Raw genomic sequence first — 21,166 nt, forward strand, 5'->3', positions numbered from 1 at the left:
AAATCAATAGCACTGATGGAAGTGGTTTTTGGGCATGGGCCAAATCCTTCAATAACATCTGGTGTTGGGAGAAGAAATTTTGGGTCATTCAGTGTGAGAGAGTGACTGTTGAACTTCATCACCAGCAAGTTTCATTTTAAAACGAGCACTGGTGCCACATTGCATATCCCAACAAAGAAACTGCCTCCTAAAGTTTTACCAGTTATCATTCTTCCATCACAAACATTACCTTCTTTATGCGCAGAAGTCGCACATCTTTCCCCATAATCTGATCAGGTGAAAACTAGCAGAAAATCAAGAAACACGAGTTAGTCATCAAAATTAAAAGACGCCTGCTTCTTGAGAGAAAAGCAATGACAAACCTAGGCAGCATCTTAAAAAGCAGAGACATCACCTTGCTGACAAAGGTCTGTATAGTTAAAGCTATGGTTTTCCCAGTAGTGATGTATGGAAGTGAAAGCTGGACCATAAAGAAGGCTGATCGCCGAAGAATTGATGCTTTTGAATTATGGTGCTGGAGGAGACTCTTGAGAGTCCTGTGGACTGCAAGAAGATCAAACCTATCCATTCTTAAGGAAATCAGCCCTGAGTGCTCACTGGAAGGACAGATCCTGAAGCTGAGGCTCCAATACTTTGGCCACATCATGAGAAGAGAAGACTCCCTGGAAAAGACCCTGATGTTGAAAAAGATTGAGGGCACAAGGAGAAGGGGACGACAGAGGACAAAATGGTTGGATGGTGTTCTTGAAGCTACCAACATGAGTTTGACCAAACTGCAGGAGGCAGTGGAAGACAGGAGTGCCTGGTGTGCTCTGTTCCATGGGGTCACAAAGAGTCGGACACGACTAAATGACTAAACAACAACAACTTTTTCAAATGCAAAAGACAAATTACTTAATGTGAAGCATGCATCTTAAAACAGAATGTAGGCACTTCTAGATATAATCAATGCAGAACATGCCCTTTGTAGGTCTCTGCATTAGTTTCTGCCTTAGTTCAGAAAGCTAAAAATGGTACCTGTGTCAAAAGGCAGCGCAAAGCATGTTGTTGTTATTGTTGGACCAGAGCACGCCAGGCACTCCTGTCTTCCACTGCCTCCCGCAGTTTGGTCAAACTCATGCTGGTAGCTTCGAGAACACTGTCCAACCATCTCGTCCTCTGTCGTCCCCTTCTCCTTGTGCCCTCCATCTTTCCTAACATCAGGGTCTTTTCCAGGGAGTCTTCTCTTCTCATGAGATGGCCAAAGCTTCACGATCTGTCCTTCCAGTGAGCACTCAGGGCTGATTTCCTTAAGAATGGATAGGTTTGATCTTCTTGCAGTCCACAGGACTCTCAAGAGTCTCCTCCAGCACCATAATTCAAAAGCATCAATTATTCGGCGATCAGCCTTCTTTATGGTCCAGCTTTCACTTCCATACATCACTACTGGGAAAACCATAGCTTTTACTATACGGACCTTTGTTGGCAAGGTGATTTCTCTACTCTTTAAGATGCTATCTAGGTTTGTCATTGCTTTTCTCCCAAGAAAAGCAAAGCATAAGAGATATCAAATGGCCTATACTAGTAAACGTCTCCTTACCATTGTGTAGGGATCAAAGTCTTCCACATACTTCTGGAAGCCCTGCAAATAAAACTGGTAATCAAATACATGCATAGGAAACAGTAAATGGGGAGAGGGTGCTCCTAGATGAGCAAAGCCAGAAAAGAAATGAGATGGTGACATATCAGACAGTTTGTTAACGTTCCTCCTGACAGTCAGAAGACATACAGAGAGATTCCAACTGTTTAGGATGTAATAGTCAAATAAAATTGTTCTAGAGAAGTTTCCTTAGTCTTAGCTATTGACAGGTTACTTTTGTCTATGGATAGTGAAGGCTACATGCAGATGACGTATTTTGCTGAACTCCACTAGCATAATTAAGGGAGAGTTGCAGGCTCTCGGCAGAGGTTCAGCAATATACGGAAGGAGTAAAGCTAAGATGGAACTGGCAAGTTGGCTGCTACAAAGCAGAAAAACAAAATAAAGAAGAAAACATTCCTTTAAAGTTTTTATTTAATTGAACATGCATCCACATTCATCTCTTCAGTGCATGCATAACTTTTTAACTGCCTGTCTAAAGCAAATCCAGCTCATTTTACTGCACATCAAGACTGCTCCTCTTAAACAACAGGGGGGGGGGTGGTGAGACTGTATGGCTTTGGTTGTCTTCTGGTCTAACCTTGTCTAGAATCCATGTGCCCGTTTCACACACATCTAACACTGATCCACAATGGACATGCTTACATGTATTAAAATCAAGCACATATACCAGTGATTAACTCACCCTAGTGGGATGATAAGCATGATAAATAGGATGGTAAACACATTGGGATAGTCCTATTTTATTAATTTCAGTGTAGTTTTAGGCATGTCAAACCTTCTCATTGTTGACCCCGCTCCCTTTATTAACTCATTTGGGCCAGTTTTAGATTTCTGGTTTCAGGGATCACAGATTCTAAATTTGTTGTTTGGGGAATAGCTATGTTCACAAAGCACTTTACTTGCAAATAGTACAACTCTGACATAATATGGTTTATAAAAATGAATTCTGTAAAGAAGATAAAAATGAAAGTGATCTGGGCAGTCTTTATATATTAGAAAGAAATATTCTGAACAAATGTCTTAGAACTGGGAGTTGTAATTTGAGTGGAACCACTGATTCATGGTGTGATTTAAAGCAAATCACTTCATCTTCCTTAACCTCAGTGTCAGTTTCATAACAAACAGATGTTGTCCCTGAAGAATACTTTCCTGGGAAAATATGTTTTAAGAAAGAGTAAATACAATACCTTTAAACAAACACAGGCTGGATCCAATAAACAAATCATTACCACTCCAGAATAAACACTGTGAAATGCATTTAGTGTTTCTGGGAAAAGTGTCACCAAACTGTTTTCATTGTGTACTACTAACAGGTGCACAACCACTGGGCATTGCTACATTAAAATTTAAATTGCAGATCTGGTACTGTACTTCTGCCTCATGGTGAAAGGAGAGAACATTAGCAGACTGGTTCCAAGTAGGAAGGCAACAACTTTATTCTCATATTTTAAAACCACATCATTTGGCCCTGTGAGTTTGTTTGTTTTAATAAACCAAAACAAATAATCAGCATGGGTAGGGTGGGGGAAAGCAAGGTCAGGACTGTGGAGTGGGGGAAGAGGTGCTTTAACCCTTTGCCAAATCAGGGCCAATAAAGCTCCCATTGATGTCTTAAAATATCATCAGTATTTTTAGTGCTTGTAATTAGAACCAAACTACACAAGGTGTTTTTCATGTACTTTGGCCTTTAGTGCAAACTTTTTTCTTTCACTAATTACCACTGTAGGGATCCCCAGTCCAGACTGGTACTTTGGTGCAGGGTTTGGGGGCCGTTAAGCTTTATCCTGCAGCTCTAGTCCCAACCTGGACTGGGCCTCTCTTCACCCGCAATCTGTATCAGGGCATGGAGCTCCCATTTGTTTAAATTGGAGCTTTTTCTCCCAATGCAAATTGCAGGTGCAGGGGCTCTGATCAGAACTACAGAAGGGGGCAAAGGGTTGGATGCCACATCATGGTCTTAACGCGTAATCCTCCCCAGAGTGGTGATTTGTGATAGAAGCAGCTTTCACTTGGGAACAAACTACATGATAAACATTATGTATGACCCCTAGTTTCTTAATATGCTAGCAGGAGTTGGATGCATTCATCAAGAGAGTATAAAGCTTGACTAAGATAATAATCTTAATCCATTATTATTTTAGAAAGCTATACTGTGTCCTTATTCCAAATGACAACGGGGGGGGGGGATAAAGAGAGGGAGAATGCTAGTATCAAAGCACAACTGAAACACCAAAATGCCACACAAACAAAGAAATTGTTATTTTACTTGTTTTTTGTTATTTTTAAATGATGAATTGTAAACCACCATCCTTTTAAACATTTCTTGAGGCTGAAAAAAAGATAGAAACAAATTGCCAAGTGTGCAATTAGTTATCCTACAAATACATCAACAAGAGCAAGGCTACTTTTGTACATGTACAAACTTCTTCTGCATTGAAGGCACAGTTAACTATATGTTGTATCATGGATCAGTTGCACTTCAAATAGACACTGCCTATCTGGACTATCTGGACTCCCTCTCACAGAAGGAGAGGGAATAAGATGTGGAAATGAGAGGCAATGAAGGGATAGTTAAATAGTTAGGATAACTTAAGGAGACGACTCAGCTGTGTTAGGTTAAGATACTAGAACTTATTTTAGTACCCTATAAAAATTACAACTACTTCTAGGTATTGCTTTTTATAGATAAATATGTTTACTGTTTTAACTGTGTTCTGGCCTGGCTGGATTATAAAGGTCAGTATCTCTCATCCCATATATCCTGTGTGGATATACTCAGTTAAGTGTACAGGAGAAGAGTCCTATGGTCTCTTAACTCACTAGGGATTGACAGCAGGTAGGTATTGTGAAGACTATTAATGGAAAGCAGTAGCTGAGTGGCTGATCTATTTGACCTCCAGGGGCCAGGGTCTTGTAAGAAACCCTAGGAATGCCATCCATTTTAAGAGCTTAAGATCTGTCACACATCACAATATATCTGACATGTTCAGTTTTCATTCTGAGTTAGAACTCAGAAGGAATGGTGGGCACCAATCGTGAGCAGATCACTTGACATGCAATACCCAACACACTTGCAGCATGCAAATTATATAGGATTAATCTTACCAGGGCTTCTGATTTGATTGCTGGTCTGACCATGATATTGTGGTCAGGATGCAGCATGACAGGTTTGGAGACTATAGGTACAGCTGGGCGACGCAGGGCAGGAGGGCTTGGAGAAAACTGCTATGGAGGTGCAATTTAAGAATATTACAGAAAACACCTGTGTGTTTCACGCATTCTAAATGTAATTCAGATACTTCATCAACTTCTATCAAGTCCCATGAAACTCATACGAAGGTAACCCACACCACCCACAATACCAACCAATGCACTATAGGGGTGGGGTGGCGATGGGCGTGGGTGGGGAATTTTATAGTTGGAACAACAATTTAAGCACCAAGCAATACTAGACTCAGGGCCATTTGGATACTTCATTTAGAATGCTTGCTTTTCCACTGATAGCTAGGACCATAAAACTAGGCATTTCATAAATAAAGCAATTCGTTTCTTCTGAGATCTGAAAGTCTTATGGTATTATGTTGGAAGGCTATCACATTTTCTTTATTTATTAAATATATATATATCACATACCAATGGGCTGCCTGATGCAGACGACATTTTGCTGAGGTGACTTGTATTTCGTGCAACCTAAATGACAACAGGTTTCATATGGGGTATGATGACTTATGGTTTTGACATACCACACAACCAATAATCATTTGAAAAACAAATTGGCTTATGACAGAAAGAAGAATAACATGTGGGTGACAAGATATGTACTTCTTTTGAAGCAAGCGTGACAACCTTCAGATATTTTGACCCTTCAAAGAGCTGTCTTACTTTAAAACAGGATAAAAAAATTATAATGATAGATAACTTTCTCGTTTTAAATATTCTTAGCCCTTTATGGGTTTCCTCAACCCTTTTGTATTAATTAAAACAGCAATACTGTACAGTTAACTAAGATTAAACCCTGCTGAACTCAATGTGGTTCAACTACATATATGTGTATAGGATTGTGCCATATATTAAAGTGGTCAATGACTAATACATTCCTTCCTTCATTGAAACAAGCATGCAAATATTTGTGAACACATACTAATCCCTACAATATGATTTAAAGCACTCTTATCTTATTTATAAACACTGAAATCAACTTATGAAACAGAAACAAGCTAAACTATTAAAAACATGAACACTAGCATTTCCACCTGGATGGAGAACTGGTATTAAAATCTTCATGTACGAAAACCAGAAACCAGAGAAAGCCTTTTGAAGCAACAAAGCATCACAAGCAGACAGAAAGAACATGCAGTTTGGGAGGACCAAGGATGGTCTTTGGTAGAAATCTGCAAAGAAGGTGCACCATTAGAGATCCCCATTGTGGTTAACAGATAGTAGAGTGCAGAGTGAGCTATCAGTAGCTCAACAGCAAATTTAGTAAAAAGGTAAAGATAAAGGGACCCCTGATTGTTAAGTCCAGTCGTGGACGACTCTGGGGTTGTGGTGCTCATATCGCTTTACTGGCCAAGGGAGCCGGTGTTTTGTCTGTAAACAGTTTTCCGGGTCATGTGGCCAGCATGATTAAGCCACTTCTGGCGAACCAGAGAAGCACACGGAAATGCCGTTGACCTTCCTGCTGGTTTATCTACTTGCACTTTGACGGGTGGCGGTGTGGTCTAAACCACTGAGCCTAGGGATTGCCAATCAGAAGGTTGGTGGTTTGAATCTCTGCGATGGAGTGAGCTCCCGTTGCTTGGTCCCAGCTCCTGCCAACCTAGCAAATTTAGTAGTTGATCATTAATGTGCTACTCAGAAGCACATTCATGTTTGATTCTCAGATGTTATGAACATTTGCTCAAGCAGCCACCCTTTTTCTTACACAAATATGTAGCAGAAAAACACACACTCAGTTGACTAATATAAGCTGTACAAATGTCTCCATGAAGCACAATAGGATTTCCAGAAATGTGCAAAAGACCACACTGGGGCGGGGGGGGGGGGCGGAAGAGGACAAGCATGATAAGACCATGTTCTAAAATGGGCTTATCTTTTCTTTTGTGGGGGAGTGGGGATGCTGCAGTACAATATCATGCAGAGCAAAACTCACAGTGGAATATGTATATTTTCTGTTGACAAACTCAAACAGAAGCAGGAGGTGGTTGGGTTTGCCACAGATGCAAAACATATTCCATACTATGTCATACCTTTGGATTGGATAAATAGGTCTGCTCACTGGTCTGAGAACTAATTGGACTAAAGCTCCTTCCCTTGTAGCTTTTCATTTCCCAGTCATTCATTGAGTCTGCTGGCCCATTAGGCTGATAGCTGTGGCTGCCCATCCTTTCTTCCAAGTGAGTAGGCACAGGATGGAGAGTTGGAGCAGGAGGGGATGGGGGAGAAGATGGGGGTGACAGGGAAGGAGGTGCAGCGTGCACCCAGGAAGGAGGAGGCAATGTAACCCATGATGCTGCAGGAGAGGGCATTGGAGGCGGTCCCCTAGGAGCTGGGACACTTGGTGGAGGAGGTGGGTAAGTGCCTGGGAATACAGGAGTTGCATGGGGCAACGGAGGCGGAGGTGCTGGGCGTTTTGGAGGCTTGCCAACATCATCTAAGCTGATATCGTCAAGGTCAGTGGTGTGGAGCTGCAAACCACCAGCAAACCTCCGCACAGATGTAGCAGAAGGAGAAACAGCGGGACGTACACCTGTTGTCTAATAACAAAAAAATCTGTTTTAACGTAGCACTTGCTTAAAACTACCTGAATACATCCTCACTAAGAGCAAGCAACGGAGCACAAGGCCGCCTGCTGCTATAAGAACATTTCATTTCCACGCAGTGCCAATTGTCCGATTGGCCCACATATCAATACGTCACAATTCAGGTCAAAGGGAACCAGTATTTGTGACAGCAAATCCTACAGCTGAAAGAGACATTTCAAGAAGGTAAGAGCAATCCGTGGAAGCAAAATTAAAAGAAAAAACCTGGCTTCCCAACAGATATTTATATTGCAAGTGGTATAATTTAAGACTCCACACTCACACGGTTGCATACATGTTTATAAATTAGAAGGGATAGAAGACATTGCAAAAACTTATACTGTTCATTTATTTGTGGTAAAATTGCGGGAAAGTATCTCCAGCAGTGGTCAGAGATGATGGGAATTGTAGTCCCAAAACACCTGGAGGGCCGAGTTTGCCTATCCCTGTTTTAAAGGACTAAGTATCAGTAGAAGTTACTGCTGGGAAGCTAGGCTTTTGTTCCAATTCTGCTTCACTTGAGTGCCTTTACCTTCTTAAAATGTCTTTCCTTAGAGAAAGGGCATCTATTTCTTTGAATGAATTTGAAACTCTCCCCACCATGTAAACTGAACGAGTGAGACTACTAGAGACAATACTGCTAACTGCATCTGTAAAATAGTTTGTTGATCAAAAAAAGAAAACAAAGACAGGCATTTTGGATATCTCAATAGGTGAGGATCAGAGCATGATTTTACCTCAGGAGAATCATTCTCCACAGAGGAGATTTGTTCTAAACGTGTTTGACAAAGCCTTTCCACCCAGTGCTGAGTTTTTTCTGATTCCGTTAAATCTTCTCGTTCAGTCTCAGATACCTGAGTCATATCACAGTTGCAGAAGAAAGTGTAAAGCTATTGTTACAGATATATAATTCATATTCAATTGCGCAAAATGAATTTCCCTGTTAAAAATGTTGTGCACAGATAAAAACATTATTGTAATTCATCTCCTTTTCCAATCTCTATAGTCTCTGTGCAAAAGGCATCATGTATTAAAAGTTACAGGCATGCAGTCCTAGAAAGCATAAACACATGACCAGTTGTGTCTGTTCACTACATCTGGAGGGCAGAGTTTGCCTATGCCTGGCATAGTGCCATTAGCCAATCAAAGAGGACCAAAGCTAAGCTTTTAAATTATGATAATCACTTTTTGCTGTCTAGCTTGAGTTCTTGAACTACACTGTTGATGTGATTTTTAAAATTTTCATATATCTGAAGTTATTTGCCTATGTAAATACTCAAATACCACCCATATTTCCTCCCCCCCAGGAATAAATGGCATCAGAACATGTTAAAAGAACATACCTCTTGTACAAGCCGGTTGATTTTCAGCTGCTTTTCTCTTTCTAGCTTCTCTTCCTTTTCCTTGAGAAGCTTTAGCTCAAACTCCAGCTGCATTTTGCTCTTTTTCTGCTCACTGAGACTGTCACTTTTGGATTTCTTTCTTTCTTTGCCTTTCTATGTGGTTTTTATTATATTTACATACATTTAGAAAACATATACATTGCAGGGGTTGAAAATGTACTACTTCAATAATCTGAAATTATATATACAAAAGCAGGTGTCCTAGAAAAATGGACTCTATGAATATACACATGCAACCATTCACAGTGATTGCTGAGGCTGGGCATGAAGAAACAGCAGCCGCATAATGAATTTAATTTTAACTAAACCTCGTTGGAAGGGCGAGATATTGAAAAGCTGGAGGCAAAATGTCAACGCTTTCACAATGTGTGCAGATGCCTTTGATACAGATTAACTGAAGACTACATCCCTTTTAAAATATTACATAAACTGTGGTCTCTCTACAAATGAAGCAAGTACGTGCTTAGATTATGGCTTTTACATAATAGGAGGCTGCATATGAAGTAGCAGTAATTATTCTACTGTGCAAGAAAATATTTCAGTACTTCACACTCAAAACATTGTGCAACATATTGCCAAAACAACACAGCAAACAACTGCAAAGGGTGGAAATGCAGAAAACTGTGGAGAACCAAACTGTTTCTTTGGAATTGTACAAGCAAAAACTGCCTTTCAGCTATTGGATTAATGTTAATAATCCAGGGCTTTGTGTTTCCTAAAGAAAAGCCACAAAAATCAGGTATTGTATCTTTAGCAATTGTAAACAAACGATTCAGCTTCAGTCACTTGAAGCTGGTTGACAGTGGATCTGAATCTTACTTCAACATTGGGATAGTGTCTCTGCTGAAGATGAGGGCAGCCTGCTAGTTTAGGAGGTGCAAGGCAGGTCAGGTCACATCACACACTTATCTGGAAGTCAGGTCTATTGAACTCAATAGGACTTACTTCTGAGTAGGCATGCACAGGACTGCAGTACTAACAGCACAGACATCTAAACATAATTTGCACTGGTGCTCTGGTTATATTAAATATGAATTTTATTTCTGATATGAACTTAAAGAAAAGCTGCCAAATCTAGCCAGTTCATTCAAGCAGGCTTTTGAAACAAACATTGCAGATCACACTGGGATGGGACTGTGTTTGGCTGCTACTGCTAAGTAGCAACCAAGGGGAAATGAAGCCCATACCCATATTGGCGGGGCAGTGTCAGGTGGCAGCAGAGACAACAACAGACATGGACCAATGGCATCAGTAGGGCCGGCACAGAGCACTACTGGGCAGTCAGCACAAGACTAACTCTGAGTTTCCTTCATCAGCTTGCAATGCCCATGAGTAGGGGCATGAGGTACCCCTCAACCTCATCCTTTTTCAGCAATGGTAGGTAAGTAGTACCTGACTGCACTAACTGGCTATACCTGTAATTGATCATTTATAGTTAAGGATGATGTTCTTAAACATAATTTGTGATTTAGAAATGGGCCGACAAAGAATTTACCTGCTGTCAGAAAAGTATTTTGCAAAGTGGAGTTGCTTAAGTTAAAAACATCCATATATCCACAATTGTCTTGATGACTGCTCCATCAAGGCTTTAAATCACTTCTTCCAGAGTCCAACATACATCAGTCCAATTCTGGAATATGCTGCTGAGCTTTCCAAGCTTATGCATATAGATTGCAATTCTGTGCATAGTTACTGATGCATGTCCCATGGGAGAAAATAAAACTTACAGACTCGTAATATAGGGTAGGGTGAGATTACATCTTTTACCATGTGTTCTTAAAGCTATTACTCCAGCATACTCCATGTTTAAATAGCATGGAGTGGAACTGCAGGTATCGGGAGTGGCACAAATCCTGAACTCATGCAAGGCATCTTTCTTTGCATCTAAGTCACTGCGACGTAAGCAAACTTGCCCTGAATTTCATGCTCATCAATAAATTTACATGAGTATACAATTTATTGGGGAAAATACAGAATGGCTTAGAATGTACTTTCCACAGCAAACCTTCTCAACATTCACACTCAACATTCTTTGTACCTTGCGAATTGTGGGAAATTTTCCTTCATACCGATAAAACCACCCAAAAGCTATAAATAGGTAAAGGAGAAATATATAACAGAGAGCAATATATTACAGATATACAGTACAAAAAGGTAGAGGTATGCAGCTGTTTAAAAGGGGGGGGGGGAGGCACTCCAATGGGATCACACATTGTAGAGAATGCAGTATCTTAGCCACACTTTTATTTTAACTTTGAACTAGCTATTGATCACAAATAATAGCACTCCATCATTTTTCACCGTTCTACTTATTTATACAATCATTTTGGCTCAAGTGCCTCAATCTAGTGAACACAATTCAAGGGTTCAGAAGTGCACATGACTACCCACTTTCAAAATTTCACTGCTCATCTCAATAGAGAACACAATTGTTTAGAGCTGTGTGAACAAGGAAACACAAACACACAGGAGCTTTGTGCCCATTGAGAGTTCTATTAAACATTATTCACACTCAGAGTAGGCACATTAAAATTAATGGCTATAGCTAATTTGGGCCCATTAATTTCAATTGGTGTACTCTGAGTAGAATTTAGTTCAATATAAACCAAAGCCCTGAACCCAAGTATAAATAAAAGCCCACAATGATTTGATGGTTGTTTCACGACATGCAACTTTCTGTAAATAGGAATAATTAAGCTACATTTTTTCAATAAAAATAGTGTGCAATAATAATGCAAAGTGTGCAAATTGAAATAGTTATATGCCTACTGAAACAACACAATTCTGTTCATATAGTCACTATATATATTGCAGATTTCTCTAGCAATTAACTGCAATTTATGTAATGAATTTTAGCAGCTAGCCAGTTTTACTTTCACTGGTTCTAGATCAGCTCAACACCAGCTACACTAATTTTTGTTGTGTTTAAATATTGTACGCACACACACACGATCACAGTGGCATCTGTTCCCCTTTCTTTTAGACATCCAGATAACCAACAGCCAAGGATGTTAGTTAAGAATGCAATTTCCCTTTTATTTTTCTTCTTTGCCCAGAAAAGCTTATAACATTCAAAAGCTATTAGACAAATTTACTGAATCAGAATTAATTTAACAAACTATTTCATTTTTATGAATTCTGTTTTGCTGATTCTATAGGCTTTACATCCTGATGTACTGTGGTCAATGAACATTTAGTGAAAATGTAACAGGCTAGTTTCTTAACTTACTCCTGGTTTCTCACAGCATGAGTTGAGCCACCCCCAGAACACTGTTGTAGTTTCCTGTGTTAGAAAACAGGACCCATAAAAAATCCGTTGCTGGGCGAATCCAGTATTATTTCCTGTCTTGTTCAAAGATCATGCACGACATTCCTTACTTGCTCCATATTTATATATACGTGTCTAGCATAGCAAGTTAATATAAGTAGTGTCCCTAAGAAGATAATTGTGGGATAAGGAAGATAAGTGTAGGCCAGTCCATCATTAAGACTGACTGTCAGGAGGAAGAGGAGTGCAGGAAGCATCAAAGTCAAGATAGGAAGCCAAGGTGTTACAGCAAACCTGTTGACTCTCTTTCGACTTCATTCCAGCCATATCACCTGCTGCAGAATGGTCAAGTGCAGTTTCATCTACATCTACTAGAGAAACAGAGGAAGAAAGAAACAGAGGGGAAAAAGAAATGATAATACTTTGGGTGTTCCACACCGCCAATGAATTGGAAAGAATTGACACAAAGGGAGAGTCCCTGAAGAAGTTAAGCATGTTTTCTTCTGATTTAATTTTTGAGGAAGCTGAAGAAGCTTTCAATAGCTAAAGAAGAGAAGGGACTTACTGACAACTGACATCTCTGTATCATCCCATCTTATGTTTTAATTCATCAAGGCAGTGGAGGATTAAATTCAGTGCAAGTCACTTCCTTGTTCTCTCCATCCCTAGCCTTAGAGATACTACGCTAGTATTGGAAACTGTAATCAGTATAATGAAATTGTGAGAGAAGAGTGGTCTCTTTACAAGTGCTATTTTGGAACACATATACCTAAATAGAGCTGAACAGAGACAGCTACACTGGTGTAATATGGAAGGAGAGCTGTGGCGGATTCATATAATGGAGCAAGCTGATTGATTCACTGGCTATATATTTGACAATCAGATGAACTCTATGGTTCAAGCAAGAACACTTATTTTTAAACACATATTCTATTCAAAAGGGACTGGGCATTATAGTGCTGTTTTGCAAACGAACCCCCTATTTCTGGACTCTGAAGGATTGGGCAGAAAGGATTCTGCAATGCTATTCTAGAATGAATTGAAATGCCATCCATCCATCCATCCATCCATCCATCCATCCATCCATCCATCCATCCATTACAGCCAGAAGCCACAACACAGCAGTGAAAATGATTCTATAATGATTCTGACTGTCCAAACAGTCAGGCAACCAGAACAGTCATACCTTGGAAGTAAAACAGAATCCGTTCCAGAAGTCCGTTCGACTTCCGAAACGTTCAGAAACCAAAGTGCGGCTTCTGATTGGTTGCAGGAGCTTCCTGCAGCCAACGGAAGCCGCGGAAGCCCTGTTAGACGTTCGGCTTCCAAAAATAGCTCGCAAACTTGAACAGTCACTTCTGGGTTTGCGGCGTTCGGGAGCCAAAACGTTCGAGAACTAAGCTGTTCAAAAACCAAGGTACAACTGTACTGATCTCTTGGAACTAGTCCTTGTTTTGGTGTGTTGTGTGGAACTGAATTCTACTTTTTCTTCCTCAGTTCATTTTTATCTTCCTTCTTATTAAAAGCTCCCCTGAAACTGTAACACTTAATCAAGTTAATAGAAAGAGGAAAAGAATCAATGACTACACCAGGCACTCATTTCCACAGCCCAAAGGCATTAGCTTCTCACCAAGCAGATGTTTTGTGAGAAATACAGAGTAGTAAGTTGTAGTTAATGATCTTCTAACATTGTCTTGGATGAATATTTTTTTACTTACTTCGATGTTTATGATGAGGAGGCCTATGTACTTCTGCAACTACAGTTTTGGAAGGCTTTGATTGCTCTTTATGACCCCAGTCTTCTTCCCATTGCTTTTTAAATTTCTCCTCTTCTGCCTTTATCCTGAAAAGGAGTATAAAGTATTCAGTTGGATTTCTTTTTTTAAATGGCCCAGTTCACATGTACGACTAAGCATAGCTGAGCAAGAGTGTGGCATACATGGCAAAAAACATGGCCACTTCCCTTCTTCACTTAGTCCTACTACACTACCTGAAGCAAAACCATAGTTTTGTTTATCATTATGTGTGAACCCAGCTTAGTGTTTCATCTCCTCTAAACAAACCTCCAGTGGTAAGCAAAAAAACACTTTCAGTTCATGGTTTGTTTGAAGCAAGACAAACCATGAGCCTAGGTTTCCATGCAATAGTAGCCCAAACCATGGCTTAGTTACAAGCAGTGCACAGTAGGACCACAGGAGGAGTGAAGCAACCATGATTTTTGCTCTGGGTACCAGCATGCTTTCTTGCTGACACTAAGCCATAGTTTGGCTTAGTTTTACATGGGAACACTTGAGTTTGCTTATTTTATCTTTCATCACTTACGCTTTAAAAATATCCAGACCTTTCAACTGCATATTAAAATGAAGTGTGAGTCAGCCAAAGTTAAGTACTCTGAAATCCTATTTATTTCAGCTGAAGAAATGAGTTTTTTCCATTGAAATAAATGTAGCTAAAAAATTTATAACTTTGGCTAGATCTAGTGTTGCTACTGAACAAAAAATAATCACCCTAGTCTTTTACTTTTGGGCCAGCTTCTGGAACCCAGTTACCTCATATTTTTACGTTGTATACCAGATATGAGAGACCCGTAATCCTGTATATGTTGTTGGGCTTTAATTCCCAACAGTATCTGCCAGCATGGCCAAAGGTAAGGGATGAAATTAAATGTAATTCACAAAACATCTGGAGGATCACTGATTCCCCATTCCTGCTGTACATTTTAGGATCTCCTGGACCAACTCCAGTGACATGAGTCCAAACCCTGGAACCACTTAAAAACAAAGCCCCAACTGCTGCACAAGTGTTACATGCACACATAAAAACCAGTTTTCAGATCTCTTAAAATGCAAAAGCAACAGGAGGAGAAGAATGACACGGTGCAAACTAATACACGCTTAACACTACAAAATGGTATCGGTAAGGCAATAGTTACATAACTTTAGCAAGCCTGACCATGAGTTTCATCATGATTTTGAGATGGTTAATATCTCAACCTGCTCATAATTTATGGGTAAAATGCACAAGAAAGAGCCATAGAGCCTCATGCTCTATGTTTTTGTTTGTTTGTTTACTTTAGGAACTGGAGTTAGAACAGGATCCAAATATTTCCAATAATCTGGTTTATACTTAAGTATCTCAGCTTAGAATAAGCAATGTGAGTGAACTGCACCAGCGCATTTGCTTCCAGCAAAGCTTCCAGTTAATCTTTTGGCACCACCCCTAGTTCCCATGCCCTACTGTAACTTAGTCTGTAAGATCCAAGTCACATGCAGCTGAGACAGCTGCATATTCCTTCCCAGTTTACCCCACCTCTACTATCTTCCACCTCCTCTGTTGTTTTCCTCTGTGCTAAATTTCAGACTGTAAACACCATGTGGCAGGTTAATTACCATGGAGCCCTGCCCTCTATATAATCTGATATGTAAACAAGCAAACAATAAAGCTGGCAGGTAAGCTAAACATGGATTAAATCCATGATCCAGTGATCTGAATGGAATTGGCTTGTCAGGTGGCACTAAGCCTCTACATTATCTTCCCAACAGGGAGTCAATGTTGCATACTGGGAGGGGGAGAAGAGAGGCAACAGGAAGACCCCAGCAATCCTGCTGGGGTATTTGCATTGTACCAACCTCCCCACCACCTTCACCTCCCTACTGCTGAACCTCAGCATTTGGGACACGATCATTACCATGGTACCCTAACTGGCAATAGAGCCCATTATTCAGCCAGGTTTTTTCACAGCTCCCTGAGATTAGTTAGGATTTCATGCAGGATCCCGTTTTCAGGTGAGCTGATGCAGGCATTTGCCACACAGAAGGGCAACAGTGTAGATCAGTTGGAAGGATCTGTAGTCAAGGATCTGTAGACTGCTGTACATGCTTCATGAAAAGCAATGTGTAAAGGCGCCCGGACGCTGAGGTCCAGCGCCGACGGCCTTCTGGCGGTTCCCTCTTTGCGAGACGCAAAGCTACAGGGAACCAGGCAGAGGGCCTTTTCGGTAGTGGCGCCCGCCCTGTGGAACGCCCTCCCATCAGATGTCAAAATGATAAACAACTACCTGACATTCAGAAGACATCTTAAGGCAGCCCTGTTCAGGGAAGTTTTTAATGTATGATATTTTAGTATTTTTTGGTTTCTATGGAAGCTGCCCAGAGTGGCTGGGGAAACCCAGCCAGATGGGCGGGGTACAAATAATAAATTATTATTATTATTATTATTATTATTATTATTATTATTATTATTATTATTATTTAGCAAGTGCAATGCATTTTATCACTACCACAGTATATATGTTTTTTCCTCAGACAGATTTTGAGGTTCCATTGGCAAATGGGATTTATTTTGGATTTAAGCTATTTTATTGGACTTTCATATTTCTTTCCAAATGCCATTGCTAATTACTTTGGGCCTTAGGTGTGGGAAGGCGAGGCATTCAAACAAACAAACAAACAAACAAACAAACAAACAAACAAACAGTTATGGACATATGGATGCCTCAATAATTTGAGACTGAAAGAAATTTAAAACTGAGAGTCAAGCTGCAAATTCAGAAATAGCACCTGGTACTGGCTTTCTTGTGCTGCACCACTTTGGATTGCAGGCAGAAGGAGTGTATGGCAATACAGCCCTTGCCAGTGTCAAGGGGAAGCATTCTAGGGAAGACTTCTCCCTCGCATACTGGTTTTCTGTGTGCAGGGAGCTTTTATACAGGGGAGGACACATGATTTATCCTTCTGCAATCTGAAGTGGTGCAGGGTAGGGGGCTTTGACAGGGGGGTGGAATGACAATGCATCTATCCTGCTTCACCCTTTCCCCAAACCATAGAATCCTTTTTAAAAAGGAATCATAGAGGGAAAATAACCAAATGCAGGTGTGTGCGTGTGGGAAAGAAATGAACTAAGAGATAACTTAACTGTTCAATTTCTTTACGGTATCTTTCCTCCTCCTCTGCAGCTTTTTGTGCAATCTCCATTTTTCGCCTACAGAAAAAGGGGAAACAATTTGGAGTTTTTAACCTAACTACAGTATACGGAAAAATAACTTTGATGAAGAAAATGCTTTTGATCAGCTAAACCAGGCATAGGCAAACGCGGCCCTCCAGATGTTTTGGGACTACAATTCCCATCATCCCTGACCACTGGTCCTGTTAGCTAGAGATGATGGGAGTTGTAGACCCAAAACATCTGGAGGGCCGAGTTTGCCTATGCCTAAACTAGACCTATCTAGCTCATCAGACATAAATGGTGGCCCACCAGCATTTTACTAAGCTTCTTGCTTTGGTTGCCTGCCTGAAACTGCAAGAACAGGGGAACTAACATGCATAGACCAGACTGTGTACAGTCTGATGAGTCACAAATTCAGCAGCCTTCTTTGGTACCCTCTGACACTGCTTTCTTAAAGTCAAGCTTTCCACCACAAATATTTAATAAGCATGGGAAGCTCCAAGCACGTACTCAAATATGAGATGCGTACATGGGAACTGCAAGATTTCCTGATTTCCCCCCGGCATCTCTCAACAATGTTGCCACCCTAATGTTAGGCTCATATCCTGTCTTGCAAAAATAGTTAGGGTTGCCTGTAGTATGACTGATCAAGACTGCAGTCTGGGCTTTATTCATCAAAATGTTGAATTTCACATGAAAAAATCATGTGAAAGTTGTTGAAGATACATTGGAAACAAGGTGGGGAGGGAGGAATAAGGAACAAGGGTGGGAGGACACCTGCAGCGCCTCCTATTTGCCAAGAGGGGTAGCGGCTGCTGAGGAGGTGACAGATCCTTCATCCAAGGTGTACACTGCACCTGTTGTTGCCATCATGATGGCAGCAGCAGGCGATGCCTTCCTTGGAAGCTGGATCTGCTGTCCCTGTGGATCCTGCCACCTGAGATGGCAGCCTCACCTTGCCTCATGGGGTGGCTGGCCCTGTGTATTGCTTTGTAAATCAGGACACATACTGGTAATTGAAGTTGTTGGGTCCCCCCCCCCACAAAGGCTATGTTATGCTTTTTTTGCATTTAACGCCACACTGTTCAACATCAAATTTCCTATCTACCAGCTGCCAAGAAATCTAATGTACTACCCAGAAGCCACAACAATCTCAATTGATAGTCACGGCAGTGCCCTGAGGCCTCCAGAAGAAGGCAAAGTTAGTTAAGAAGCTTCCTACACATGATAAGCCTCAGCACTAGCACATTTACGCCACACTTAATTTAGCAAACCCGATGCATCCCCAATATCTTACAATTTCTCCTTTTCTTGCTGTTCTTTCAGGATCTTATTGGTCTCCAGTGCAAGCCTCTTCTGGCGCATCAGTTCTTGCCGCTCCAACTCACGGCTAGTCTCTTCCCTCTGCTTCTCATCTTCAGTCATAAACAGCTCCTTTCCCTAAATATTATTTCAAATCCCTGTTAATTAAGCTTTGTTAGCAAATTTGTATAGAATTCTCCCTTTTAAGATCTGCCAGGTAATACACATTGACAATACCTTTTCCCCTAGGCAATGAAAATTGTTGCTTTTATCTAGCATATGTTATAAAAAAGAGCTATTGTAGTTATTGATTGGTAATAAATTTTACGAATTAGATTTGTAAATCTTATAAATAAGATCTCTCTCTCATCTATCTCTATCATCTATCTATCTAGCCATCAGTAGGAATGTAAAACCTCTTTTAAGTGAATACAAAATGTTGCAAAATTTTCAATTTTCTGAGTTCTTTTTTTTGGAGGGGGTTTCATTACAAGAAATATGAAATCCACATTATTAGTGTGAAACTCAGATTTATATATGTCTGATTATAAGTCTATTTTAGATACATGAAATGCCATGCTTTTTCACTTTAGCTTTGTGCTTGACACTGTCATGTGTATACAGTATTTCAGAAGTGGTAGCCTCACCTCTACCTTCTTGTAACTGCATATTTTCACACTGAATGGTGTGTCTACAGCATCAAGAGGTGTTATGCCTAGCTGGTTATACAAGCATTCTGACTGTGTTGTGAGGGGAATGGGAAGGTATTTTAGGAACTAGGTTAGTCACACTGCTATCTAATTTTTCCCCTTTATTCATTTGAAAGAATGGGTCAAAAATTGTCGCTGAAAATCAGTCTAAGCACAGTGTCATGCTTGATGGGAGAGCTATACTACCTTGAAACATGATTAATGTTAGTGAAATTGATTAAGTCACTTGGAGAGCTGTGTACCCTTGTGGGCTGTGGTGCAGATGCACTGCATTCATACATGATCATTGTAACAAACAGGCAATGTCTTGTTTGGCTAGCTATAGAAGACAATTTTTCATGGCTGCTTTCCCTGTGGTTCCATGTGCAGGAGTAAATGAGAACTATGGGGTAAATATGTTGCCCCCTGGAAGGATTTCTAACTCTCCCTTGAACATTCAAGGCTTATTTGAGGTTCTAAAATATTTTCACATGCCACAAAATGAACAAAACAATATGCACAACAAAATACAACCAGTTCAGAGGAACTGATCAGTGAACTGCTGATGTCTCTAAAAGATGACATTCAGATGTTCAGAAATTACTTAAACTACTTAAGCCCCAAACAATCAATTTGAATCTAGATTATACTGGAATTGAGTATATGTCTCCCATCCCCGGTTTCTGGCTAGCATATGTCCTTTGAGAACCAGTGTGAATACAGTGGTTTTCTAGATTTTCACAGGGTCTTTGCTGATTGCGATGACATTCATACTTACGGCTCCAGTTACAACCGTGATAGTCAGGGTTTGGCTGCTTTTCAACACCTTCACTGCCTGAAAAAATGGTGGGGTGGGGGAGAGGAAAGGATAATATATTTACATGCATGTCTTTGTCCAGCTGCAAAGGTGTACACAGCACAACTACAGTGGCACCCTCTCCACCTGGTAATGGTGCTGACTGAATCTCATTCTAAGAGCAGGACAGTTAAAACAATGCAGATGACTTTGTAGTGACAGCAGTGTCTGGATTCAAACATTTTAAACTATACTCCAATATTTGTTGGCTGAATCCTAAAAATCTGAGAGTTGTGAAACAGATTGATTTAAAAGTTAGTGTAAGGTGTCCATTTTCAGTTTATGAGAATAGGACAACTTGGCCCTTTTCATTACCTCTTTGTGATCCACATTAGAAAAGTCCATTCCATTTACTTCAACGATCTGATCACCAACCTGAAAGCAAGGAAACAAACAAAATACTTGAAACTTCAGCAGAGTTCTCACACAGACTTCAGTTCTCAAACCAGTTGTTTCAGAAAAGTGAATAAGATGAGGCCACTTCAAAAAAACTAATTTGAAGATTAAGGTAAACATTGGGATATTTTTAACCTTTCAATCCTATTGAATTTATTCACTTTGCATTGGTGTCTGGAAGACACCACTGATTTTGTTTCCTTTAACATGGCCATTTCAACATAAGACCTGTCATGGACAATAACCAGTGCTGTCCCCTCTGTTGATGGGAGGCATCCATCCATAGTACAGGGAGGATGGCAATTCTTGGTTGTTCTCGTTTAGTTGCAGACCTCTGTATGTCCCAAATTCTGCTCTGGAGGACTGAAACACACTCTGGAGTAGATTGAAAATGTGAGTACAATAGAGAACTCTCAAAATTTCTTCCCTCCCCTTTCCTCTAATAGATGCCTTCTGTCGGCAGAGGGGACAGCATGGGGCTATCATAGAACCAGATGGTTTCATCAACATTACACTTACCTCTAACCCTACTTCTGCAGACAGAGAATGTGGTTTAACATTACTTATGAAAATGCCTGGTTTTTGTGTGGGACCACTGGAAATGCTGGAATAAACAATGAAAACAAAACGACATTACGCAATGGAATAATGCAAGTAAACAATCATGGTCAAATAACCCAGTACTGTAAATAACTTGGTTACTTTCAGATTGATGAGAATACATTGGATAAGATGTACAGCAAATGTACCTCATTTAAGCTCTATTGGTGCCATAGGATCTGTAACAACCCACTAACACTAATATTCTATCACAGTCAACACTGTTGCACAATTAGACATGGCACAACTTTTCTCAGCATGCCAA

General features: G+C 40.4%; 1 protein-coding gene across 8 annotated transcripts in view; it reads right to left on the reverse strand.

Moving 5' to 3' along the window:
* USH1C (USH1 protein network component harmonin) overlaps positions 1-21,166 on the reverse strand; it is a 48,709-nt gene that overhangs the window by 6,667 nt on the left and 20,876 nt on the right. For 3 of the 8 annotated variants that reach the window (XM_081202157.1, XM_081202160.1, XM_081202159.1), the window contains exons 9-17: positions 20,821-20,905; positions 20,221-20,280; positions 19,828-19,884; positions 18,356-18,498; positions 17,029-17,094; positions 13,833-13,957; positions 12,409-12,485; positions 1,580-1,621; positions 230-283 (exon numbers count right to left, since the gene is read on the reverse strand). In XM_081202157.1, the coding sequence (XP_081058283.1) occupies positions 230-283; positions 1,580-1,621; positions 12,409-12,485; positions 13,833-13,957; positions 17,029-17,094; positions 18,356-18,498; positions 19,828-19,884; positions 20,221-20,280; positions 20,821-20,905 (709 nt within the window). Of the gene's footprint in view, positions 1-229; positions 284-1,579; positions 1,622-7,262; positions 7,399-8,180; positions 8,298-8,322; positions 8,940-10,884; positions 10,935-12,408; positions 12,486-13,832; positions 13,958-17,028; positions 17,095-18,355; positions 18,499-19,827; positions 19,885-20,220; positions 20,281-20,820; positions 20,906-21,166 lie in introns of those variants that run through there. The other 5 variants (XR_014010167.1, XR_014010168.1, XR_014010169.1 and 2 more) reach the window with 5 other exon arrangements.

This window comes from Podarcis bocagei (genome assembly GCF_964188305.1).
Source record: "Podarcis bocagei genome assembly, chromosome: 1".
Classification (NCBI taxonomy): domain Eukaryota; kingdom Metazoa; phylum Chordata; class Lepidosauria; order Squamata; family Lacertidae; genus Podarcis; species Podarcis bocagei.